Below are 26,739 nucleotides of genomic sequence, written 5' to 3'. Positions count from 1 at the left end.
TAAAGACCCAGTTAAACAGGGAGTGTCTCTAGGAGTTTGCCCATCGGAACCTTGGAGTGGAGTCTCGTGCCAACTCTATAAGGGAGACAGCAGCTTTCCAAAGAGTAAGACCAGTGAGTATAGGACAAAATCCCCAGTCCTCTCTAAATTTGAGGATGCTATGCTGCCTCCAATGGTATTAACAGGGGATGGAGTTTCTCAGAAATACTTGCTTTGGAAAACTCCCTAAGCCTCTAAGGTTAATTCATAGTCAGGAATTGTTAGTTATTTGAATTGGGAATGAGTGACTGACATGCACCTAAGCTGTCTCCAAGGGAACTAGGGCCTGGGCCGGGTTGCGTAAGGGGTGCGTGAGCCACGTGTGTTCTTCTGTAGAGCTCTTGAAGAATGGCACACTCGCTCCAATGCCACAGATGATTCTGGGACCACTGGAAAGCCCAGAGCTGAGCTAGATTGCTACCCAAGCCAGCCCGCCATGGAGCTAGAGGCCCTCTGGGAATGACGTCCCTAGCTGTATTGACTGAGCCCGATTCCCTGGTAAGCAGTCAGCAAGTTGGGACATTCAGACATCCTGTGGAATCTAGCTCCGTCACTATGCTCATTTGACCTCAGGAGAGGAAACCAGTTTCCATGACTAATGGACACAAACAATTGAAAGGTGAAGCACAAGTAGTTAAACAGGGGAGCCGATGCCAGAGTGTTTACAGGTTTCCTGAGGTTCTCTATACACTGGCTCCCCTCCCCCATTAGTGACCAGTGAGAGGGAGCCAGGAAGGAAGTGGTCCTGCCCCTGAAAGTACCTGGGCGTAGCCCACCATTGGTGGTGTTACCGATTGAGTTTCCCTCCTGCCCTATTCCTTGCCAATCTTCTTCACCAACTCCCGCCCCTGGTCCCCCTCTCCTCCTGCCCCCACTGAGGATGCCCCTTGGTCGCCTTCTGGGATGATACTCAGCGCTTCCCAAGTCTTAAAGTCTTGCTGCCACCTTTTCCCCATCCTGCTGCTCCCCCAGCACCACGGGCCCATACTCTATAACCCCTCTTCAATCAAAGTGAACCCATCCCTCCTTCGATAGGGATCTTCAGAAGAGGCGTCACCACACCCTTTCCCCAGGCACCTGCCCTCCCACGTCCCTCATGCGTCACTTGGGTTTGGGCTCTGTGGTTCTCCTCCGGAGTTCCTCTCCATGAGGGCCCCCCTTTTCCTCGTGCTCTGTACACACTGGAGATGGAGAACGCGTCATCCTCTTGCCTGGGACCAGCCCTCCTGTAGAAAAGACTAAGCCATTCCTCGGTTTTCCCATCTCAAGGGGCGACACACACATCCTGCTGCGGCAAGTCCTATTTCCATCCCTGGGGCTTTTCTGTGTCCCCCTTTTGTCTCCCCTCCAAGGTCTCTGAGACCTACTGAACTATGCAGCTCAAAGCCAGAGAGAAGACGCCAAGCAGGACTGATGGGTGCTGAAAGATGGGAGAGACTAGCTCATCTCCGCTCTGTGCTGTCCATCTGATTCAGATCTCAATCTGGGGAAATGTGAAAACAGACTCCCCTGCCAAGCTCACCTCACCATGTCACCACTCTCCCCAGCCCACAGACCTCTCCCACCATGCTGGCTTACCCGCAAGTCGTTCTGGCTTTGCTTCAGCCTAGTGGTTTGACCTAAACGTCTCCTGTTTGAATTTGACTCTTGCCGTGTCTTCCCACGTCTCCAGTACCCAGCTTTCCAGACGTTCTGCACCACGGGAGGCATCGTGCTGAGAGCTGGATTTGAGTCTGGCTCTGCTCTGAACTCATTGGGTGACTCTGGGCAAGTCACCAAACCTTTGTGAGCCACGGTTTCCACATCTGTAAAATCAGGATAATGACACCTGCCTTTTCCAAGGATCAGTGAGCAAATAAACGTGAAGATGCTGTAAACTGTAAAACAGCACTTCCCAGACGATGTTCTGCAGAACTTTGCTCCCATCTTCCTAACCACCTTCCTCTCTGCCAAGGTGCCTTCCTCCCGTCTCTACCGACATGATTGTAACTCATGCTTCAAGTCTCAGCCGGGCCCCGACTACTCCATGAAAGTTTTTCTAACGATTGCAGTGTGTTCTAGACAGGAGTACTGATTCCCGATTCAGCAGTGAACCCCCGAAGGCAGAGAGCATTATTCATACTTGCTGATTTTCTCCAAAACCCAGGACTTGTTTGATTGATGCCCTCCACCCTCCACAGACCATAAGCCCAATTTTGGTAACTTGAACCTCCAGCTGGGTATGGGTCTTTCTGAGCTGGGAAGTCAGTGGTGGGCTTGCTGATGTATTCACTCATTCAGTAGATGCTTAGTGCAGGGGACTGCTGGGGACCCAAGGCTGAGTCAGACAAGGATTCCGCCTTTAAGGAGCTCGTGGTCAGGACAAAAGCATTAACAATTCACTGCAAGTCAGTGTCTTGAGTATAATAATAGAAATAACGTGGGAACACAGAATAGCAGGTGAGGATCAAGGGAGGCTTCCCAGAAGACGGTCCCACCCCCCATCCCATGCATCCTCCTACTTATAGAGAAGATGACATCTGGAGCAGACATGGCAAGGTAATGGGGGGTTTACCTTTATGGAAGAAAGACCACTGGAGACCTTGTGGGAGGGAGATTCAAGTTCACTTCCTGGATCACAGGAAGGGAGGTCTCAGTGGAGCCAGAGGGTTAGGGCAGGTGCTGGAAGGGGGAGTGTCCGCAACACACACACAGACATGCACACACACACTCCACCCCACACACACAGTCTATGGGAATCCCACTTCCCTGCTTTTCCATCATACCTCTCACCCCGTCTTCCTTCTCACCTGGACTCATTCTTCCTCTCCAAGTCCTCCATCACCTCCCGGTCCTGGGGCCATTCATCGTTACCTCATTGGAACAGCTCGATGTCTGCTCTCAGTAGCTAGAGGTCTGCTTTGGCGAGAGGCTGGTCAGCGCGATGCCCACTCCCTGCGGGGGGCCCTGGGGAGGAAGGTCAGCCTGGAGTCAGTGCTTTCTCTTATCTTCCCACAGAAAACCAAAAGAGACGTCAATAATTTTGACCAAGACTTTACCCGGGAAGAGCCGGTACTCACGCTCGTGGACGAAGCGATTGTGAAGCAGATCAACCAGGAGGAATTCAAAGGCTTCTCCTACTTTGGTGAAGACCTGATGCCCTGAGAAGCCGCTCCAGGTGGAGTTCGGTGATGCTGCAAGCAGGGGCGCTGGGAAGATTCCTATTTTCCCGTAGGACGGTCTTGAACTACTTCTCCTCCCCGGAGCCCCAGTCCCTTGTCCACCCTCTATTTATTGCATTCCCTCCCCCCAGGCCAGCTCCTCCCTCTTCCCACCTGGTGACCAGAAGGCACTCTTGGTTCCTGTCTCACCAGTAATGCAGAATCGTGTGGCGTCAGCAGTTCACTGGACCCAGTGCCAAGTCTGGTCCGTTGGCAAGCCTGGCTTCACTCCACGGGGGCTTCTGGCAGGGAAGCGACTTCAGGCCTTTTACTGAAAAGAAAAGGAAAAAACAAAAAAACAAAAAAAAAAAGCTAACGAGACTCTGGCTCTGCTCATGGACGCAGAGTCCTGACAACTCTTGCTTCTCATCCCTCCAGTCCCCCCCGCCTGCCACCATCTGCCATTCTATCCAGTAGAAGAGACTGGTGCTTCTTCAGCCCGAAGATGGGCGCCCTCAAGGCACGCCCAGGAAGGAGAGAGGCTGGGAGATGCCCGGGTTGGCTCCCTGTGTTGGTTTGCTCTGGAATGGCTAATTCTCGCTTGCTTTGGTTTGAGCTTCGGGGCATGCCAAAGTTGTGTAAGCATGTGTCTCGTGGAAGAAATCGCTCTCCGTAGAAGAAGAAATTTGATTTTGAACTCGATTAACATTTGAAAAATAGATGATCAGATTTGCTTTCTAATTGGCCAAAAGATATAAATTCCAGTGTTAATACAGGTATATATTAAAGGGCTAATAAATCATCGTCCAAGGTTTATGCTCTTAATGCTTTCGTGGCACGTGAGGCTCTGTGAATTGAGAGAAAAGGAAACTAGTAGTGCTCTTCGTTATTCAAGTTCTGCCTGAACTCCAAGGCCACCGCAGAGATGGCCGAGGCCCTGGGGTTCTAGCAAAACTCACCTCCCAAATTCTCTTTCCAGTTTCGTCCTAAGTCCCCAGCATCAACTCTATTTATTTTCTGCAGCAGTGTGCAATTTCTGCGCACTTCTCCCAAATGGTAGTACTACTGTGTTGTGGTTTTTAAACATGAAACGTGTAAAGTTAAATATGAAATATCTGCTTTTGGAACATGCAGAATGAGGCTAAACATGGGTTATGCAGAGGGTATCGGGAGATTGAAGAGCGACTTATTTGAAAACTGACAGGGTGGCAAGATGCGCTCGGAGTTTTGTTTCTGTGTGACATGGAATGGCGACTCATGTGGACACTATTTAATGGATGTGACATTACCTCCTGTAGATATGCTAACAGTGTTACATTCTTTGATTTCCAAGGGTTCTCTGTGGCTTTGTGTACATGTTTCCTGGAGGTCGTTTGATTATCTATTTTACTGAACCGATTTAGCAGGGAATGGAATCCATTCCAACTGTTGCACGTGGATTTCCCAGCTGCCCCTAAATATATATACTTGTGAGTGGCAAAGTGGCATTAATGAAGCTTTTTGCCTTTTGTACATTTGAGACTTTTGTATATAGTGTTTGCTGCAAGGCCTGTGGAATTAATTCATTGAATTTAGAGGTATCAACTGCTGCATGTTCAGACATATTATAAAACTTTAGTCTATGAAAGAATAATTATAATAATGTCCAGGTGCAATACTCTCTGAGTGTATTGGTTCAAGTTACCGAGAGATAAGGTGTGTTTCCTTCTTTCTTTTTTTTTCTCGGGGGGGTGAGGGGTGTTCTTTGTATTGTTTGTTTCATTTTGGTTTATTTTAAAAGATGTAAACTCACATATAGTTCTCCTGCGCTCTGTTATGCCCTGATAGAGATGGGAAAGAGAAAGGAATGTTCTGGATGGTGGTTTCGAAGTTTGGTCAGTGACTAGCTGCGGCCCATTAGCTGGTGTCCATATGTGTATCTGGCTAGTCACGTAGCCTTGGTTACTAGTGATGCCATTCAGTTCTCTTTTGTTTTGATTTTTTTTAAAAACTCAGGTGTAATTATTAACTGTTCTTATGATAATTTCAAATATTATGCTGTATCAATTTGTGTGTTTGGCATACCAGTGAAGAGATGAAGAACAGTAGGTTAATTGATCTTCGGTAACTTGACGTACTGGGGAGAGACTGTCTTCTGGAGTTGAGGACAAGCACAGAAACATCTTCATGGTGGCATCATCTCATTCTTTAGGAAGACATGACAATACTGCCCATCTTACTCATGCATCACCACTGCTCTCTGTTTTCTCCTCTGCTTCCTTCACCCTGATGGACTTTGAAACACCAAGCAAACTCTAACTATAATGCCAACTGGCCTTGTCCAAGGTATTCCCATGTCAGCAGGGGTTGGGCCTTCCTAAAGGACAACTGGCATTTTTGTTGGGAAGTCAAATAATAATACATTCCACCAGGCAGCTCCAGGCAGCCACTCAGCGGGTTGCCTGGCCCAGAGATGCCCCCTTCCAGCCCCCAAAGCTGGGCTGGCTGGGATGCCTCCTGTTTGGGGCTGGAGCTCATCAAGTTCTCACACAGGCAGATTCAAATCCCACGTAGTCTATAGAATAAGGCTTGTGTGTTCCGTGAGTAGTCATTGTTTCATTTTAGCTTTCACAAGAGTTTGGAAGCAGACACACTGTTTCATTTCTGCCAGTTCTTTCTAATCTTTCCAGGTCGCTCACTCACTTTTTTTTTTTTTTTTTTTTTTAAGAAAAAACGGGGGACGGGAGTGCAAAAAAATGCCAAAAAAATATATGAAGGATAGCTGTTCTCCTGTGTTCTCTCATAATGGACTTTGTGAAGTGGAAACATTTTTTTTTTTCCTCCAAAGGTGAAAACACAATGCATTCTTGCTTTAAAAAAAAAAAAAAAAAAAAAAACAAGGCTAAAAAAATTACCTCTTTTTAAATTATGTGCAAAATAATTCTGGCTAAATATAAAATGTATTCAATTTTAGGGATTTTTTTTGTATTGTGATGCTTTATTTGTACATTTTTTCCCTTTCTGGATGTAATTTTAATCTCTTGCCATTCATTAGTGTTATTTCATTGTAAACATTATTGTGCCAAATGTACTGTATTCAAAAGGATGTGAATGTGTATTGTTTCGGAACCTAATAAATACAATGACGTTAAATCTTCTTTCTCAGTCCTGAGGAACATTTTTATCTCCTTGGTGAGTGTCAGGGTGGCACTAGTGAAGCTTACTGCCTTTTAGACATTAGGGATTCCACATTCCCAAACCTAGATGTGGTTTCAGCTTTTCTCTTACCCTTTGAAGACGCACAAAGGATGCACACGACCATATTGGCAATGCCCAGCGCCCACCCCTGCCTGGCCTCTGTTTCGGGGACTGCCAGCCAGAGGCGTGGAGGGCGCCTGAGCAGACTGGGTGTGGCTCTGGGCTGTCTGGGTGTGGAGCTGCCCTGGAGTGCCAGCAGTTGGGCAAGCAACACAGGAGCACTTCGTTTTCATCTTTCTAGAGAAGCAAATGCTGGATCTCCTTGCAACCCATTCAAGCCTCTTCAGGACTCAGTTTCTGACCGGCTGCTCAGAACTTTAGGCCTTGGGAGCCCTAGAAACCCATGTGAGGCTGGGAGCCCCTTGGAGGCTGGGCCTGGAGCACGGGCTAGCCAGTGGGGCTCCATGCTTGGCTTGCACCCTCCCTGCCACTCAACCAGCGTTCATGGCCATCACAGTGACTCTGAGCTCTCCAGGTTCCTCCTTCACGCTGGGGCTCCTTTCTCACACTCCACTCATGTTGCACTGCTCCTGCTAGGCTCCTCCGCTTCTTTCTCCAGCATAGAATTTTCAAGAATGTTTGAAACCCAAAAGGATGCTCTAGAGTACACCAGAAATTTCAAGTAACCAGAACTCCCTGTTTCTTAAGAGCTATGGGCATGATTGCAGTTTTACAATTTGTCATCCTCAGGCCATCCTAAGGAGATGGACTAACTTATCACCCTTTCAGCCCTTACAATCACTTCAAAAGCCCTCCCATGACTTTGCTATGTCATCCTGAAGGTACTCGCCTCTCAGTCCCCTCTCCCACCCCCACCAGCAACATCGTCTGCCTACCTGGAGATGTAAGCATGGACCTCCAGACCCACTCCAAGAAGAAGGTTGTATTTATCTATTTTTCTCTCTGGATCAGGCAGCTGTTTCTAAGTAAGTGACCATCCCAGGAGAAACAAGCTTCCCACCAGTGTGTCTGAGTTTAAATTAAAAAAGAACTGAATTAAAAGATGCTGTTCTTAGAAGGTCAGAAGACACCTCCAAGCATTTCAGTGAACGAAATATGACCAGTCTACGCCTCCCTTGTCTAGTGGTCCAGAAGAGACAGCTCCAAAGTCCTGGAGATGAGGAAATCCATCCTCCCAAAATCTGTGTGCTCCACAAGTCACACAGAAGCGATAAGAAAGGTCAATGGCTGATCAGAGTCCCTGGTTTGGAACCTCTTCCCTCAATCCCAACCATGTTCTGGGAGAGGAAGCCAAGCACTGCCATGCCTATTCCAGGAAAGCCGCCATGGCCACTGGTCCCTGACAAGGGTTGTTAGGTGGCTCCGGAGCTCCTTGAGGAAAGCCTGTCTGTGTGGCTTTGCCGCCGAGCCGAGAAACGGCAGGTCTAACGGATTTCTTGCAGAGGGAATCTCTGGGAAGACTGGTCCTTCTCTATTTCCTTGCACCTGAGTACAGTCCAGTGCTCAGATTACCAGAAGCCTGAAGATCTCCATGCAGTAAAATTACTGAACCACAAAGCATGCGTCGTCATAGTGCTTACAGTGACAGAGAGATGGAGTGAAAAGAAAGCGTAGAAGCCACATCATGAAGTCTGTTTTTCACTTTGAAGTTCTTTAGCCTAGACAGTGACACAACTTGTGTGGTATGCCTTAAGCTAGACCTGAAGGGTGATCAGCTGTCCTAATCAGGAATACACCCTCCAGGGATGGGCAGCTGATTGAATAAATAGACAGTGTTTATTCAGAAGGTGCTTCAGCTCTCTTTTAACTCCCATCCACTCCTGGGGGTTTTGTTATTAGCATGAAGAATGCTAGAAAAGGATTCTTAAGGAAACCCATAGCTTGTTAATTAGCATAAAGGATGTCAGAAAGGTAACATTAGTGATGTATGAGGTAAGTAGATTGGCAAAGATATTTTAAGACAAATCTCCATATTAAAAAAAAAAAACAGGATATAAGAAACTAGAGAGCCTTCAATTTCCCTAGTAGTCAGGGAGATGCAAATTTAAATCAAACCGCAATACCACTTCACACCCACCAGAATGACTAAATCAAAAAGGCAGACTTATCAAGGTTTACTAAGGATGTGGAACAACCGGAACTTTCAGTGTCTCAGGTTTGAGTCTAAAGTGGTACAACTACTTTGGAAAACTTCGGCACTATCTACTGAAGCTAAATATGTATACGCTTGACGCAACAGAAAATTTATCCGGTGAATAAATGAATTGGGGGATGTTTGTACAATAGAACACTAGGTAGACATGAGAATGAATGATTTACAACCACACACATCATAGATGAACCTCACCACACAGTATTGAGTTTAAGAAGCCAGGCACAGTACAGACTGTGCGATTCCATTTACATAAAATACAAAATAGACATTCCATGCTGCTAGAAATCAGTCTAGTGGTTGCCCTTGGGGGAGGAGAGGCCATGACTAGGAGGGGGCGTGAAAGGGCTTCCGGAGAGATGCTTTAGTCCCCTTATGAGCTGTGCACTTTTCTGTGTATGTATTGTATGTCAGTAAAAAAGTTTCCCCCCCAAATCTAGAATGGCCTTGTTCTGTCACCCTTAGGGCTGGCACCCAGGCTGGATCTGTAAGCTGTCCGCGTCTCCCTGCTGTCCGGGAGACATCTTGGTTCTCTTACTCCCGTAGAGTAGCCTGATCCTATGGCTGGAATAGAGTGGCATTTGCCTTGGGTGGACCTTTCCTGCGAGACACTATTGGAAACATCCAGACAGACAGCTGGAACTTCATGGGGCTTTCAGAGTGGCCCCAGGACTCTTCAGGGCCTGCTTGCTGATAAAATGTCTACATATCTCTGAATGTGGTCTGTGAGGTCATTAGGGGGCAGTTAGGCTTCCCCTTTGGCATCTACTGAGATCTACCCCAAAGAGCCCAGGGTGTGCATCATGACATTGGCTTACGCAGTCCACAACAAGCAAGGTTTGGTTTCATTGCTTTCACCTCGGGCAGGTAACTACCTTTCTAAACCTGTTTCCACGCTTATAAAATGGCTATAACAAGACTGAATTTTCAAAGACCTGTTCTGAAATGTCAGCGAGATAAAAGTCTCCAGAGCGCTGTGCCTAGTACTGTTGCCTTTGCAGGAAAAAAAAACGGGGCTTGAGAGGATGGTCATGTCCCAGGTCTTGGGTGAGCCCCTGGGATGGGCCCCCAGGTAAGGGTTAAGAATTCAAGAGCGAGTCATAGTGGTAAAAGGTGAAAGCAGGTTTACTTAGAGAGATAGACATTCTATAGACAGAATGTGGTCCGTCCCTGAAAGTGAGAGCGGCCCCGAAATATGGGGTTAGTTTTTATGGGCTGGGTAATTTCATAGACTAACGAACGGGAGGATTATTCCAACTATTTTGGGGAAGGGAGTAAGGATTTCTAGGAACTGGGCCACTGCCCACTTTTTGCCTCGGAACTGTCATGGCACCTGGGAGGGTGTCATTGAGCATATGCTAATGCATTACGGTGAGCATGTCATGAGACTCAAGGTCTGCAGGAAGTCGAACCTTCAGCCATCTTGGACCTACTTGATTCTAACCAGTTTATGTTGTGTCCTCAATGGCTTTGTCGTTCTTTTCAAGGTTGTGCCCTGATCCCTCCCCTCCTGTCTGTCTCATTGCTACTATTTCTCCTCCTCCCCACATCCTTCTCATCTTTCAGTGCCCTCTCACCACTGCCTCTTCCAGGAAGCCTACCTGGATAACACAAACCTGACCCCTTTCTCCGGACTTCCCTGGCCTCATCTGCAGGGCTTTGTCCCTTGCGTCTGCCTTACGCTGCTCTTCTGTATCAGGCCCGGTCTCGTCTCCTGCTGTAAGTTTGAGAGTCAGGACCTTGTCTTTGCAGCTTGTGCTCCCTTGCTGCCCCAGAGAGGGTCCTTCATGGCGTGGGGTGTGTCAGGTGGCCCAGGAGTGCTGAGGGGCAGGACGCCGGAATGAGGAGGGGAACACAAGTCAGAGAAAAAAAGAAAGGTGGCTCTTGTCTATACCAGGTCGCTCTTCCCAGGGTGCAGGCTGGGCTCTGATCGAGAAAGGCAGTGCTGCAGTAACCCTCACACCATGTCTCAGCAGGGGATTGTCAAGGTCCCGGAATCCTTTAAAGTAGTGTGATGGTCTCTGCAGGTGGTACAATCTCTGAGAGGGCCCAACCCTCCTCTTGAGTAAAGACCCCCTTGTCTTTGTGTAGGATGGGGGAGTTCAGCTTTCACTGCCTACTTTCTCAGGGTCAGGTAGACACTGCCTGAGGGTTGAGATCAGACCAGCCTCAGTTCTAGGACCCAAATGCTGCATAAACAATTGCAAACCTCACTGCTTCTCAAGCTTTCTGCACTTTGCAGCAGCTACCTTCTTTGGCTGTCGTGAGAGGCTTTGAAAGGGCCCTTTCTGGGCACCAATTGTAGATTTTCATCCTTCATGCTTCCGTCTTTAGGTTATTAATCACTTAAGTGTAACATGTATTATCTTCGTTGTTCCAGACATCATGCTAAGTACTTCACGTAAGTCATCTATTTAAAACCTCACCAAAAAAGCACGTGGAATAGATATTCTAGTTATCCCCATTTTATAGATGAGGAAACTGAGGCTCAGAAATTATATAACTTATTTAGTCCTTACAACTCCAGGAAACTGTTGTATTCTTAGGCCCATTCTACAATAAAATCAATTGCCCAAATTCTCAGACCCAGTAGAAGCTGTTTGGACAGGACATAGTATTTACACATAGGACAGGTGACAGAACTATTCATTCACTCATTTATTCAATAAATTTATTCCACAAATGTTCATAAAGTTCCTACTGCATGCCAGCCATTCACCTAGACATCACTAAAGAAAAATCTGCATTCTTACAAATCTTACATGGGGGTGGGTTATTGACAGACAGTAAGCAAGAAACATGACCATTAGTGTGAATTATATATTGTGTTAGAAGATCCAGGCCACCCCTAAGATTTGAAGCAAAGGTACACATGGAGGTCCAGACCAGAGGGCTGAATATTTTTTGTTATAAATCAAGCTATTGTTAAATAAAATACGCTCTAGCCTTGTCCCTTGACAAAGACACCATCCTAACAACGTGCAAGGCCAGGTGTGAATTTGGAGAGCAGGAGGAGAGTGGGAGGAGAGAACAAGGGGGGAGAGGGACTCGTAAAGGAGGAGAAAGACCAGGAGGGAGGAGTGGGCAGTGGCTCACTGCCCTGGCAACGTGAGTCTGTGACTCTGTGCCCCCAGCCGTGTCAGCCGCTCTAAGGAGGTCCCACTCATGAAGGCCCATCCTAGTGGGCACTGTTCACCAAGAGGCAACAGTAGTGACCCACAACACAGCATATGAACTCAGAGCAAGGAGGGGACTGGGTAGTCCCTCCCTTGTAGCCCTCCCATTTAGCCAAGGCCAATTCCTCCCCCGGAGCTCAGCCCCACCGTAGGGGTGGGATCAGAGGGCCTTTTTCTGGTCAATACCTCCTTCAAAATCGTGGTCCATGCTCATGGCCTTCTTTAAAGGGCCCTGCTTTGCATTGCACCCATCGCAGCTGTGCTTGGGGGTGTTTAAACTGTCTCTCATGTGGATATTGGGGTGAGGTGAGGGCTCCTGGGTGATCCCTGGCAGGGGAAGAAGACAGATAGAGTCCAGCCTGGTGAGGATAAATGCCGCCACAGGCAAGGGGGCTGGGGCCAAGCAGGAGAGTCTGTTCTCCCAAATCGCCAAATCACTAGGCAACAGGCAGTTAAAGAAGCGAGGCGAGCGGGGTGATTGCTAGAGACCAGGATGTGCCTGCAGGGGTAGAAGGGAGGGGAGGCAGGGGCCTGGGCAGGAGCCAGCAGCAGCTGCTAGGAGAACTATTTTGGCAGAAGTGGAGCTGATTAGATGGCTTGGGAACAGATGTGCCCCTATCTCTTGCCTAGGTACCCCTCTGCCCTCCGTCGGAGGGAAGGAGACTGGCTGCCGATGTGCCTTCCCTGGGCCAGCTGGGCACCGTTCCACTGGGGAGGTGGTCATTATTAGGTCCCCCGTTTGAGAAGTGAGGGTTCTGAGGCACAGCAAAGTCAGGAAATTCTCCAAGCCATGCAGGCAGCCCCTGGCAGATCCAGGACGAAGCCTGTGATTTGTATCTGCCTCCAGTTGGGGCCAAAGACTTTGCTCCTCCCACTGGGTTCTTAGTCGTTGTCCCAACACAGGCCCTGCGTGCTTTTGGCTTCCCTCTTCTAAGAAATTCCACCTCCTTGTGAAATGATACGATTGTTTGATGGCATTAGACTGTGTTGCTCTCTCTAAAGACTACGGACGTGAGCACTAAGGAAGGTGCAGCTGGGAAATCGGGCAGAGGCATCTGGGGACTCTTATTACTCTCCTTTCCCACCCTTTTCTCTGTGCCACCTCCTAGCAGGGCCCTGAGAGCTGGTCCTCAAGCCCAGCAAAGCCTACATCCTCTACCCTCAGACACCCCTCCCACCACCAAAAAAAGAAACCATCCCTATGGACTATTCTAAGCAGGAAGCCGAGTTCTCAGTTCACTGGAAAACAGGAAATGCCTCCAAGGGTCTGAAGTCTTTTTAGTCCCTGCGCCCTCCATGCAGGGTCTGCATCCCAGGCCAGCTGCTGAGGACGACGCCCTAGAAGCAAGGTCATCCCAACCCCCAGCACCGAGAGTGTGACCCCTGGTGCCACTCAAAAGCCCCCTCTACTGTTGGAGCCAGAGCTGACGTCATCTGCTGCTCAGGAGACTGGACTTTCTGGACCAGGCAGGAGGGCTCGGGATTCCAGGGATGCAGCGCAAAGCCCCACAGAGGATCATTCGCTTTGCAAGGAGCAGATTCTGACCGTGGACGGAGCTCTCACCCCAGCCAAAGAGCTCTCACCACTGATCCCCGCCAGATGGATCTCTAAACCCTGCCAGAGACTGGCTGACCCCCAACAAAGCCTGATGCCCTAGCCCTCTCCTATAGTTGATTACCCCATCCTGGCTCTAGACTGACCCTCTCACCTTGACCTTGTCAGAAGCTAACCTTTAATACTAGCCACAGCAAAGCTTTCTAACCCTGGGCACAGACCAAACTCAGGTGCTTGCCAGCTTCCTCATCCATTCACAGTCATCACTGAGCTTCTGTGGAGTTCCATGTGCTGCGAGCCCAGCACAGTCCTCACAGACCCTACAGCCTGGGGGAGGAGGTGGGCCCCACGCAAGCTTTAATCAGATTGTGAGCTGGGGGGGGAAGGGTAAGCAGAGGCTTGTCGGACACCCCGGCACTGTCTCCAACTTTGGGTGACCTTGGGTTGGTCACATCACCTCCTGGGCCAGGGTCTTCTGCCTTCCTCTGCAGTGGGCTGGTGTGTCTAGATGGTGTCCAGGATTCCAGTCCTCAATAGCACATGCCAGTGGTGGAAGCCTAGACCACCCTAAGCATCTAGGATGTGAGGCGTCATCACTAGGGTTGGTGTTACTCTTGCGAGTAGGAAAGCCAGACTCAGGAAGATATAGGCAATCAGGCACCTTCCCTTCCGCATGGTAGATGGGGATTCAAGGAATCCCTCCTCTGTTTGAACATTGGTTTCCTGCTTCCACTACAGACAGTGGGGCCCTGATTGGACACCATTGATTCTTCTTCCTGCCTCAGCTTTTCCATCTGTAAAACGAGCTGTGACACCAGCAGTTGGGGAACTTTGGAGGCAAACAGAGGGGCCTGTATGAACATGTGGTGATTCAGACAGAAGACTTTTCACTGACTGGAAAGCAAAGATTCTGGCTGTCTTTGTGTTAACCTAAACGTTAGAGGAAATAGGATGATTTATGATTAAGATCACCCAGGGCCTGGCACGGCCTGATTTCCCCAAAGGGCACTGGGATGGGGGTGGGCAGAGTGTGGATGGCTGTGGAGGGAACAGACTATTACCTAAAACCTTGTCCCCACCTGCCATCATATCTCTCATGCACTGCCCACTGCCTGAAAGTCTACTGTCATGAAGAAGTAGCAACGTCAAGAACAGGCACTGTGTGCACATCACCTGCGTATCACCTGTCACTGGCCTATGTCCCTTACCAGCACTCTTCCTTGAATCAGCTGAGAGCAGGACCCTGAAAGAAGAGCAGATACTGACTGGGAAAATCCACTGGAGCAGCTGAAGATAGATAGGTCTAGAGGAGCAGTGCTCAAAGTGAGGTCTGACGACTCCTGGGGGTCTCTAAGATTTTTTTTCAGGGAATGCGTTAGTTATCTCTTGGTGTGTCATAAACTACCCCCAAGACTCAGCAGCTTAAAACAACAAATATTTATCACCTCGCGGTATCTCACAGTAAGTCAGGACTTAGCTGGATGCCTCCCGTCAGGGTCTCTCACAGGCTACCGTCAAGGTGTCGGCTGGGGCTGCAGTCTCATCTGACCCACCTGGGGGAGCGTCCGCTTCCAAGCTCAAGGCCGTGGTTGTTGGCAAGATTCAGTGAGGAGCTTCCTCACTTGGGGCCCCAGTTCCTCACTGGATTTTGGCCAGAGGCCTCTCTCTGTCCCTTGTCAGGTGGGTCTTTCCATCCTGAAGCTTGGAACATGGCAGCTGACTTCTCTCCGAGCAAGAGAGCAAGAGAGGGCCCCCTCTAGACGGAAGCCACAGTCTCTCTGGGACGTAATCTTCAGAGGGTCATGCCATCACTTTTGCCATACCACTTGTACCACTCACTTCCTTGGAGTGAGTCATCTGACCCAGCCTACACCCAAGGGGAGGGGATTACGAAGGGTACGAAGATCAGGCAGTGGGGAGCCCTGGGAGACACTTTACAGGCTGCCTGACACAGGGCATCTGCGAGAGTCTCTTTCCAGCTACCTACCTCTGGGATACTTGACTTTCTTCCCATGCTTCAACCAAAACACATAAGAGATTTCATGCAGAAGCACATATAAGAATCCAGCTGGGGCTTCCCTGGTGGCGCAGTGGTTGAGAGTCCGCCTGCTGATGCAGGGGACACGGGTCCGTGCCCCGGTCCGGGAAGATCCCACATGCCGCGGAGCGGCTGGGCCTGTGAGCCATGGCCGCTGAGCCTGCGCGTCCGGAGCCTGTGCTCCGCAACGGGAGAGACCACAACAGTGAGAGGCCCGCGTACCGCAAAAAGAAAAGAAAAGAGAAAAAAAGAATCCAGCTGTCCTGTATTAAGCTCACAGTAAAGAAACTTGTACAAATAGAAAACAATGCCACTATAGTGGTAGATATAACCCACATTGATAAAAGCTCTTTGGGGTCGTCATAGTTCTTAAGAGCATAAAAAGGACTTGAGATCAAAAAGTTTGAGAACTACAGGTCTGGAAAGACAGAGCTAGGACACGGCCCAAGGAGGGCTGCCCTGGGTGGGGAGGGGATGGAGGACACACTGTGAGAAGCCTCTCTGCCAAACGCCATCAGAGGCCTGGCTGCCTGGGAAAGGGGTGGTTAAAAAAGAGCAAGTGAGAGGAAGGGCCTACCGTCTGTCACCTTCTGTACAGTTGTGCACACAATGCTTCTCTGAGGGTTTGCCCTTTCTGCGTCTGTGTGCAGATAGGTTCCCCATGCACAAACGTTAGCTGGCGTGAGCACACATGTGCACAGGTGCATCTGTGCGAGCATGTGTAGAAGTTGTCGTGTGTGTGCCTATACCTGTGTGCGTTGCCTGTTTAAGCAGGGGTGTGCCTGGGGCCCCTGGGAGTGGGCAGGGCCTGGCCAGCAGGCCCAGGGACACCCTGCGAAAGGAGAAGGGGCAGTGGAGGGTTGGGTGGCACGATCACCGCCACCATGGCTGCGTGTCCCTGTAACGCCCTCTGTCCTCAGCCTCCGCTTTCAGCACGACTCTCAAATATTATCATCTTCCCTGGGAACTTCCTGATCAGCTTCCTGTTGTTCTTGGACTTTTCTTTTTCAGTTAGATTTTTTTTTATGTTGTAATTCTTTCATCTACCTTTTTATTTTGCCCGGGGAGGCACTGTGGTCCCCGGCCACCTCTGAGAGGGGGGAGAAAATAACCTGCCAGGGCAGGCCAGCTGCTTGGCTGGAGTTAAAAGCGCCCAGGAGTTGGGACTGGGGAATCAGCTCCTCTTTCCATCAAGATAAACTAATCCTTCTAACCCCCCAGCTGATTTTGTAGAAGATGTTCAGAGTGAGGGGTGGTGGGAGGGAAGGAGGCCTGAAGGGGAGTGGAATCGCCCCCCCCCCCCAAAATTTGTGTCTTCGGCACCAGGATCACGTTGAGCTGATTAGTTTGAGAAACAGAGATATGGGAGAAGTTGTAAAAACAGAGTAGAAGTTACTCTTTGGTAGGGAAATTTATAGGAAATCTCCCTTTGCGAGGGTGTCCACTGTCAGTGCTCAGAAGAGAGCCTTTACCAGAGAGAGATTTTCCCACCTGAGAAACTGCAGAGCAGGGCAAACTTAGTTTTCCTTACATTTCCCCTCTCACCTTCCCGGATTGCCTGCTCCCCGCAAAAAGCCCCAGGCCCCTGTCCCTTTCCTTAGCTCAGGCTGGTATATAAGCCTCAGTTGTCCGTGCCGTGAGTCTCCTATGTCTGTGGGGCTCCTGTGCGTAGGTACCAGTATAATTAAAGTGTTTCTTCTCCTGTTAATCCGTCTAACATCAGTGTCATTCCTAGACCAGTCACAGAAACCTGAAGGGTAGAAGGGAGAAGGTTCCCGCCCCTGCAGCCTCGGGGCAGACTTCTCGGAGGGTCAGGGAGGGCCCGGCTAGGGCAGTGCCCCAGGTTTGCAGAGTCCAGTGATTCAGCACTTCTGCCCTCCGCCCGCTTTTCCTGCCACCTCTGAAGCGGCAGAAGGGAGTGCAGCTAGCGAAGAATTCAGACAGCGGCTAGGCCCGGCCTCACCTCTAGGCGGCCCCCTCCCCCAGATGGAGGGACCTCTGCACAGACTTGCTGTGCCCTCGCTGGCCCTCTGCTCGTGCCCTTCCTCTCCCAGCCACCCGCCACTGAATCAGAGTCTTCTTTCAAGTTGCCTTCAGAAGGCCTTCGGGAAGCCTTCCCTGGCACTCCCAGGCCAAGGGGAGAGCTTTGTCCACAATGCCCTCCCCTGGGACCCCCTCCTCAGGACTCCCATCACCTGCCCCAGTAGCCAGTCCGGGGGTTGAACCATCCTTGTTCTAACCCTCTGGATTTCCTGTGTGCGCCAGTGGGTCTCCAGTTGCCACAGGGCCCTCCCCTGAGACTCCAACGCAGTCCCCTGGGTTTTGAGCCTATTCCTCTTTTCTCCCCACTTTTCCTCTAGGTGCTCCCAAGGGTGGGTCCCAGTCTGGTGTTCTCGCTGTTACTTGTCTGGGCTGTGAGCTGGCACAATTGGTCCTGACTGAGGATTTGTTTTTCTTGTTGTTTACTCTCCCAGTGCGCTGATTCAACAAACTCACCCATATTCAACTGGTAATAGCTGACGTGCTCCCCGCAACCCCAACAAAGAGATGACCATTTTAGCTGGAGATAAAACCTAACCCAAAGGAATAAATCTGACTGTGGAATTCCAGGCACCTTGGAGGAGATGGGGGGTGGCTGCCTCTTTCCCTCCTGCTTAAGGCTGAAGCCAGCTGCAAGAGATCACAGCCAGGCCACTCCGCTTTTCTTGCCTGCCTAGAAAGGGAAACCAGTCTCCTCCACCCCCCAAGGTGGCCCGAGAGGCCCCCACATAAATGGGAAGCGGTGCTGTGATTTCCAAGTATCATTCAAGTAAAAATGTAGATTCTTGGGCTCCACCCCTCAACCTGTGAAGTCAGATCTGAGGGTGGAGGGTTTTAAAGGTGATCTGGTGCACAACCAGGGCTGTGAAACTGTCCTCCTGTGGACAGGGTGTCCTGACTTCTAGCTGAGTGACTGCCATGGTAGGTGCCCCATAAATGCTCGAAGAATTGAATGAGAGGCAGGGAGGAGCAGTGCAAGGAGCACGGGTTCTGAGCTCTGCCACTTTCTATGGGACACTGGGCAAGTTTCTTGCATAGGCCAAGTAGAGACACACCCCTGCCTCACAGGGTTGCTGGGAGGGCAGTGATGCCAAACGTTCCTAGGATGGTCCCTCACGGGACACAGGGGAGTCTCCAAGAACGGTGTGCAAAGAGAAACCTCTCCGCCTGTCTTCAGGACCTAGGGAGGGCCAGCAGCCACCATTTCTAAGTGCGTTTCCTCCCCAGCTTTGGCCTAAGGGGGCTCCTTGGAACTGTTATTTATGTGACCCACCAAGATTGCTCCTCTGGGCCCATCCCAAGCAAGCAGCATGCCTGGAATCTATTGTTTATGAGCAGGGATAAGAGGACAGGACACCACTTGCTGGTTAAACCATCTCCTCTGGAGCTTATCTCTGCCTGGGATGTTCAAAGCAGCCAGCCCAGACGCTTTTGCCCCTGAGGCTGCTGCCCTCTGAAGCCACCGCAGCTGAAGAGGTGGTCTGGGCTGTGAGCCTGTGACCCACACCACCTCCAAGAAGTTTCCCTTCCTCCCTACTGTCTCCCTCTGGACCCACTGGAGGGGATCATCCCCCCCAAACCAGCTCAACTTCCACCATCTACCTTCATTTATGTTGATAAAGACCTTATCACCTCAGGCCTCCAAATCCCCAAGCCAAGGAATCAAGAGAGTTTTTTTTTTTTTGTTTTTTTTTTGCGGTACGCGGGGCCTCTCACTGTTGTCGCCTCTCCCGTTGCGGAGCACAGGCTCCGGACGCGCAGGCTCAGTGGCCATGGATCACGGCCCCAGCCGCTCCGCGGTATGTGGGATCTTCCCGGACCGGGGCACGAACCCGAGTCCCCTGCATCGGCAGGCGGACTCCCAACCACTGCGCCACCAGGGAAGCCCTCCTGGGCCCAGTTTTATCCAATCCTCTTCTGTTCCTTCTTTCCCAAGCCCGTGCATTGGACCTCCATCACCTGAAACCCACCTTTAGCAAGCTCCACTATGTTTTCAACCTCTTTGTCCCTTCAGGCCCTCCTAGAATTCTGCCTGTCCCCTGCAGCCCTCTCAGGTGGAGGCAGGTTTCCACTGGTCTAAAACTGGGGTGGGTGTTTTCCTTGCTCTCCACTGACATTCCCAAGCCTTTTTATTCCTTCCTTCAAAATCCCATCTCCTGCGGCACTGAATCCATCTCACCAATATTGTCTGCCATCGTGGTCCGTCTGCTGACCTCCCGGCTCTTCCCCTCATTCACTGAAGACTCTAATTCCTGGCTCACTGTTTCTCATTCCTGCCCTCATTCTAAGAGGCTTTAACATCCATGTGGTACCACATCTAACACGCTGATCTCCCCATTCCCTGCCCCTCTTGGCGCCAACTCCAACTCAGCCACCACCCTCACCCCTATGGTCACCCCATTCCTATTCAACACCGGCAACTACAGCACCTCTGAAATTCAACTACAAGTCTCACACCCTCACCACAACCTTCTAGGCCAAAGTGCACCTACTTTCATATCCCCTCAAGGAGTCTTCGACTGCCAATCCACTGAGCCCATCACTTTTCCACTATCATTCTTCTTTTGTCTTCCCATTCCTCTGTACCTAGCTTAGATTCCATCAACGTTGTACCTTTCAAGCACTGTCAGCTTCCTTGGGACTTAGTGTTACTTGTCTGGCAAAATCCCAAACTTGCTTAAATCCAACAATTTCACTGAGCTTACCCCTGAGCAGCTGAAAATTGGTTGAGAAAATTCACAAACTCTGACTCACAAATTTCTCTTTATGTTCATGACCACAAACACGGTAGGCGTTTAACTCTTCCTGGAAATCCTTGGATGGTACCCAAATAGGTTTGTTCCCTCACTCTAGAAAATGATTAGTTAATTACCTTCCCCTCTCACCAAACCCCTGACAACTTCTTCCTACCCCGCCACTTACAGCTGATGACTTTGCCTGTTGCTTCTTGGAGAAAATAAAAGCCATTAGTCAAAGAATTCCTTATCTTCCCACCTTCAAATCTACCACGGTAAAGACAACTAGGACAATTTGCATAGAGTTCATTGCAGTGGACAGTCATGATTTGTCTGGTTTACCAGCAAACCTATAGCTTCCATATTAGATATAATGATTGCTATAGGTTTTTGAAAGCTGTCTCTTTTCATATTACTTTCTAATATTAGTTTGCTATGAGGTCTGGTTTGTTTGTCTGTTTTACCAGGAGTGAGTGTTGGATTTCATTAAATATGTTTTCTATATTGACTGATAGAACTATATGGTATATAGTGACCGTAGACAAATGAGTAAGAAATAACTGTAAATCACTGGAATTTGAGGTGTTATTCGTTGCACAGCACTATCACAGCAAAATCTGACTAATGTGCTTGGCCACACCCTGCTGTATGTGGGATCTTAATTTCCCAACCAGGGATGGAACCCATGGCCCCTGCAATGGAAGCCCAGAGTCTTAACCACTGGACCACCAGAGAAGTCCCTTTCTTCTCTTTCTATTGTCTGAAACAAATTGTATATTTTCTGTTCTTTGGAACAAAGCTTCCTTATAAAGCCATTTGGGCCTGGTATCTTTTGAGAGAAGGAGGCTTTTGTTACTGATTCACCTTCTTTTAGTCTCATTGGCTTATTTATTTATTTAAAAAATTTTCTTCATGAATCAATTATTACTATTTATATTGTTCTAGAAATGAATTCAAGTTTTCCATTTATTTAGCATTTTTTATTCTTTCTAATATGTGCATTCAATACTATAAATTTCCCTCAAAGCAGTGCTTTCACTGCATCACACAAATTTTGATATCTGGGTTTTCATTTTCATTGAGTTCAAAATATTTTAAAATTTCCCTTGAGATTTCTTCTTTGACTCGTGCTATTTAAAAGTGTGTTGTTTATTCTCTACGTAATTGGGGATTTTCCGGTTATCTTTCTGTTATTGATTTCTAGTTTAATTCCGTTGTGGTTTGAGAGTAGACAAAACATTATATGATTTCTATTCTTTTCAGTTTGTTAAGTTGTGCTTTATGGTGCAGTATATGGTCTACCTTGGTGAATGTTCCATGTGAGCTTGAGAAGAATGTGTATTCTGTTGTTGGATAAAGTACTCTATGGATGTCCATTATATCCAGTTGCTTGATGGTGGTGTTGAGTTCAACTGTGTCCTACTGATTTTCTGCCTACTGGTTCTGTCCATTTCTGATAGAGGGGTATCAAAATCTTCAACTATGACAGTGGATTCTCCCATTTCTCTTTGCCATTCTATTAATTTTTGCCTTACATCATTTGTTACTCTGTTTTTAGGTGCAGGCACATTAAGGATTGTTATTGTTCTTGGAGAGTTGACCCCTTTATCATTATGTAATGCACTTCTCTATCCCTGATAACTTTCCTTGCTTTGAAGTATGCTCTCTCTGAATGTAATATAGCTACTCCTGTTCTCTTTTGATTAGTGTTAGCAAGGTATATTTTTCTCCATCCATTTATTATTAATTTGTATGTATCTTTGTATTTTAAATGGGTTTCTTTTGGACAACATATAGTTGTCCAAACAACATAGATTCATATTTTTTGATCCACTCTGACAATCTCTGTCTTTTAATTGATGCATTTATATCATTAATGTTCAAAGTGAATATTGCTATAGTTGGATTAATATCTGTCATATTTGTTACTATTTTCTATTTGTTGCCTTTGTTCTTTTCCCCTATTTTTATCTTCTATTCATTTTCTGCCTTCTGTGCTTTTAATTGAGCATTTTATATTATTTTCTCTCCCTTTTTAGCACACCCTTTTTTGTGTGCATGCTTTTTTGTAGTTGTTGCCCTAGAGTTTGCAATATACATTTACAATTAATCCAATTCCACTTTTAAATAACACTATACTGCTTCACAGGTAGTATGAGAACCATGTTATAACAAAACATGTTATAAAAAATAGCGCTATTTTCTCCTTCCCATCCCCTGTATCATTGCTATTACTCATTTCATTTATGTTTAAGCATATATGAGTAACATATACATTATACATACTATATATAATTTTATTTTGAACAAAGTGTTATCTGTTAGTTCAATTAAGAATGAGAAAAATGTAAGTTTTTATTTTACTTTCACTTATTTCTTCTTCAGTGCACTTCCTTTCTTTCTGTAGGTCAGAGTTTCTGACCTATATTCTTTTTCTCTGATATTTACTATGAAAACCTGGTCAAGCTCCTGGAAGTAAAATTTACAAAAGTGTGGGATCACCCCATGACTGAGCCCCCCCGGATTTTTTAACCCTCAAACTTGTCTGCACTGAGACTCTAGCAATTTGTTCGTTACAGTTCATGTTTTCCTACCCCAGCGTTGGGTCTCATTATGTTTCCATTCATGAGTCTCTATTCCGGTAAGCAGAGACTCCCTGTATTCACTTGTCTGTCCTTCTAATCTGTGGGCAGTGGTTTGCCCTGTGCCCTCACCTCTCTAATGTATCCAACAAGGATTGGTTTGTTGTTAGGATTGAGCGTCAATTTCCAAGCTCCTTGCATGCAAAACAGGACACCAGAAGTGGCAATCTCTATTTTTAAAAGTTTTTTATATAGATGAGGCATTCACAAGGCTTACAAATCAAAAGGTATAAGAGTTATATGGTAAGACTTCCCCTCTGATGATGAAGTAGACGTCTCCAACCTACCCTCCTGCTGAGAACAGCTGAAGAAGTAAGATAATATTTTTAAAAACTATCTTAGAAACATCAAAGAATTTGACAAATACTAAAGAATTGTTGGGAGACAAGGACAACCCAGAGAGTTAAGACAAGCCACTTTAAGCCATGTTTGCCTTGAGATAATATACCTGGGTAAACAGCTATAAAGACAACCTGAACTCCTAGTTGCCTCATGAAGTCAGGAGAAGGGGACAAAAGTCAGAGCCAAGAGCTTATCAGAAGTTATCAGGAGCTCTGCTTAAAGCACTCCTCACTGTGTCTTCAGGGTAGAATAAACCAGAAATAACTCAGCTCTGGCACCAGCTTGCAGCCCTCCTTCCCATTATCTGGAGGTTAGGGTATCTCAAGTCTTTAACTTGGATTAAGGTGGTCCTTGACAGGATCAACAAGCAAAGATCCATTGTATAGGAGGATAGCATCATTCTAGGAGTAAAACTGTTCCTCAAAATAATTTTTACATACAGTCTACGAGTCTTTGATAAAAGAAATAATCAGGTGTACAAGGAAACGAGTGAATGAAAACTTAAAGAAACAACAGACAACAGAAATAGACCATCCATCTCAAGAAGTCAGGAAAAGAATGGCAAGGTAACACAATGAAAGTAGAAGGGAGAAAGAATAAGAATCAGAGCGGGAATTAATGAAATAGAAAACAAACATGCCAAAGAGAAGAGTTAAAAACTTAGAAGTGGAAAGATTAATCTTTGGAAAGATTAATAAAGATAATAAGCCTCTAGCTAGGCCAATCAAGAACAAAAGATAAAAGCATACATAACAAATATTATAAATTAAAAAGGGCGCATCGTTGCATATTCTGTAGACATTATAAAAATAATAAAGTGATACTATGAAAATACTTTTCACTACATTTGAAAATTATACGAACTAAATTCCTAGAAAAATATAGCTTACTTAAAGAAAAATAGAAATTCTGAACAATCATAGAACTATAAAATAAATTGAATCAGCAGTTTAAAATCTTTCCACAGAAGAGACTCCAAACTGTGGATGTCACTGGTGAGTTCTACCTAACATCTAAGGAATGAATAATTGCAATCTTACAGATACGTCTGAAAAACAGGAAGAGTATATACTCTCCATCTTATTTTGTGGGACTAACAAAAGCTTGATATCCAAGTAAGATAAACATAGTTGGAAAAAGAAAATTACAGGCCCGTCTCACTCAGGAAATACAGATGCAAAAGTCCTGCACAAAATAAAAGCAATCTGGACCCAGCTGCATATATCAAATAAATATATCAAACAATTTGGGTTATACTAGTAATGTGAGATTGATTTAACCCAGAGTTTTTCAGCCTGGGCACTATTGCCACTTGGAGCTGGATAATTCTTTGTTGTGGGGAACCAACCTGTTCATTGTAGAACGTTTAGCAGCATCATTGGCCTGTAGTCACTACATACGAGTAGCACCACCACCCCCATTTCTGACAAGCAAAAATGTCTCTTGTAAAATTGTCCATGGTTGAAAACTAACATTACAAAATCAATCAATATAATTCATCATGTTAATAATTACAAGCCAAACTCATATAATAATTTTGATAGATGCAGAAAAATGTTTGTTAAAAGTAAACATCAGTTATGATAAAAAAAAAAAAAAAAACACCTAACAAGTGAGGCAGGAAAGAGGCAGATACAGCACTTCAAAGACATAGATCTCCTATTTTTTTTTTAAACAATAAGAAATGTATTGGTTCAGGTAACTGGGAGGCTCAAGAGGTGATATAACATTAGTACTGGCTAGATTCCATGCCTCCAGCAGTTCATCAAGACACTACCTTTCTACTGGCTCTGCTTTGTTCTATTGACTTCATTTTCGAGCAGGCTCTCTCCACACAGTTTGGGGTGGATACCAGCAGCTCCAAGCTTTTACCTTCTGTGGGTTGAGTAATCACTCACTATGTGATAGTTCCAGCAAAGTCCTGGAAATGAGTCTCATTGATCAGGTCTGAATCATCCTTTGAGCTGGAGTCAGGGGAAGGAGAAAGCCCTGCAACCCACAAAGATGGTTCCCCAGAGGAGAAGAGATATTCTTTCATCAGAAGAAGAAATGCTGAACAAGTGAAACGATAGATGTCTAACATAGAGACTTTTCAAACTTTATCCCATGAATGAGAACAGCCTAGTTTATGTGGCCAGGAGTTCAGGAGCTGAATGGTTCTAGCTCTGGGTTTCTCGTGGGGATATTGCCTAGGGCTGTAGTTTTCTTAAGGTTTGACTATAGCTGGAGAATCTGACTCCCTGATAGGATAGGCAAGTTTGTGGTCCTTGTTGGTTGAAGATTTCAGTTCCTCACCATGTGAGCTTCTCCATAGGGTAGCTTGAGTGTCTTCTTGAGATGACAGCTGGTTTTCACTAAGCAAGTGATCCAAGATACCAAGGAAAAGGCTGAAATGTCTTTCATGACTGGCTTTGGATATCATCCCTCATCACTTCTACAATATCCAGCAGGTCACACAAGTCATGCCTTTCAGTTTTGGAGGGACTAAACAAGAGCATGAATACCAGGAGATGATGATCAATGAGAAGGGGCAAAAATAATCAAATAACTAATAGAAGAAAATTCCCTAGATAGGAAGCTCATGAGAGTCTAGATTAAAGGGCTTTTCAAGTTTGTAGCACAATGGATTAAAATAGACCATCTCCAATGCATATCACGAAATTTCAGAATAGTGAACATCAAAGAGAAAATCTCCCAAGATTCTGGAAAGGAAGAAAAAATATGTCACATATAAACATTTAGAATCAGAATGACTTCATAATCCTCAAAAGCAAGTTTGTATGACAAAATACAATAGTGTTTTCAAAATTCTATTAAACTATTTTAAATATAGCATTTTATACCCAAGAGAAACCATCAATCAAATTTTAATGTAGAATAGAGACATTTTTAGATATTCAAGTTTAAAAAATTGTCTCCCACCCACCCTTTCTCAGAAACTTTGGGAAAACAGAAGATCCAGGAAGCAAGGGATTCAATACAAGGAAAAGGAGAAGGAAATCCCCAAAATGATGGAGAAAGGAATTCCAAGAACAACAGCTGTGTGCCAAGTGCAGAGGGCAAAAAGGACTGACTTAAACAGATCAGAGAACTCAGAATGTTGTTCCATGAGAATATTAAATCTATAGAACACAAAATGTGTTTGAACATAATAAGGGATTTACACAACTGGGAGAGAGTTTGAAGTTGAGTTTGCCGAAAAGTAAAATAATAGGAAAATAAAGCAAGTATTAATTCCAGAGAAAACAAGACACTAGGTAGGAAAAGGTAAAGCAATCAAAGTTTACTTTATGTCTCAGCTGGAACTGGCATTTACAAACTCACAAAAAATGTAAACACAGAATAGTGACCTGACTAAATTATAATGTAACTATATTGGGAAGACAGAAGAATGAAAAGTGTGATGGGGCAGGCCAGGGGTTAAAAAAGAGCTAAATCCTCATTTTCCATAGTGGGAGATCAACAGGTAATATCTAGAACTGAAAAATCAATAAACAGCATTATAAGAATGTTACTCAGAAATGTGGAAGTAAATACCACGTGAATTAACTAAAGTTGTTTGAAACTAGTTGCTTCTGGGAAGCAACAATTCATGGAAGGTATGGGGGTAGAGGTGCTAATTTTCATAATAAGCTTTGTATAACTAGTGTAATCTTCCAAATATGTTCATGTAAATTTAATC

The 26,739-nt window shown here is 46.5% G+C and overlaps 1 protein-coding gene and 1 long non-coding RNA gene across 2 annotated transcripts in view; one reads left to right on the top strand and one right to left on the bottom strand.

Moving 5' to 3' along the window:
- The window catches only part of PRKCE (protein kinase C epsilon), a 510,344-nt gene extending 504,466 nt beyond the window's left edge, over positions 1 to 5,878 (top strand). The window contains exon 16 of the mRNA XM_027113214.1: positions 3,037 to 5,878. Coding sequence (XP_026969015.1) covers positions 3,037 to 3,183 — 147 coding nt within the window. The 3' untranslated portion in view covers positions 3,184 to 5,878. The remainder of the gene's footprint in view (positions 1 to 3,036) is intronic.
- Positions 1,994 to 15,355, bottom strand: LOC113623765 (uncharacterized). The gene is made up of 4 exons (XR_003434053.1): positions 14,814 to 15,355; positions 3,390 to 3,510; positions 3,099 to 3,239; positions 1,994 to 2,985 (listed from the first exon to the last, which is right to left on the bottom strand). It is a non-coding gene; the product is annotated as an uncharacterized LOC113623765 (long non-coding RNA).
- Between the last annotated feature and the right edge of the window lie 11,384 nt (positions 15,356 to 26,739).

Source organism: Aethalodelphis obliquidens, unplaced genomic scaffold (assembly GCF_003676395.1).
Source record: "Aethalodelphis obliquidens isolate GAN/ISIS:26980383/991018 unplaced genomic scaffold, ASM367639v1 scaffold12, whole genome shotgun sequence".
Lineage (NCBI taxonomy): Eukaryota > Metazoa > Chordata > Mammalia > Artiodactyla > Delphinidae > Aethalodelphis > Aethalodelphis obliquidens.
The sequence above is the reverse complement of the archived record's forward strand: the minus strand, read 5'-3'. Positions and strand labels throughout refer to the sequence as shown.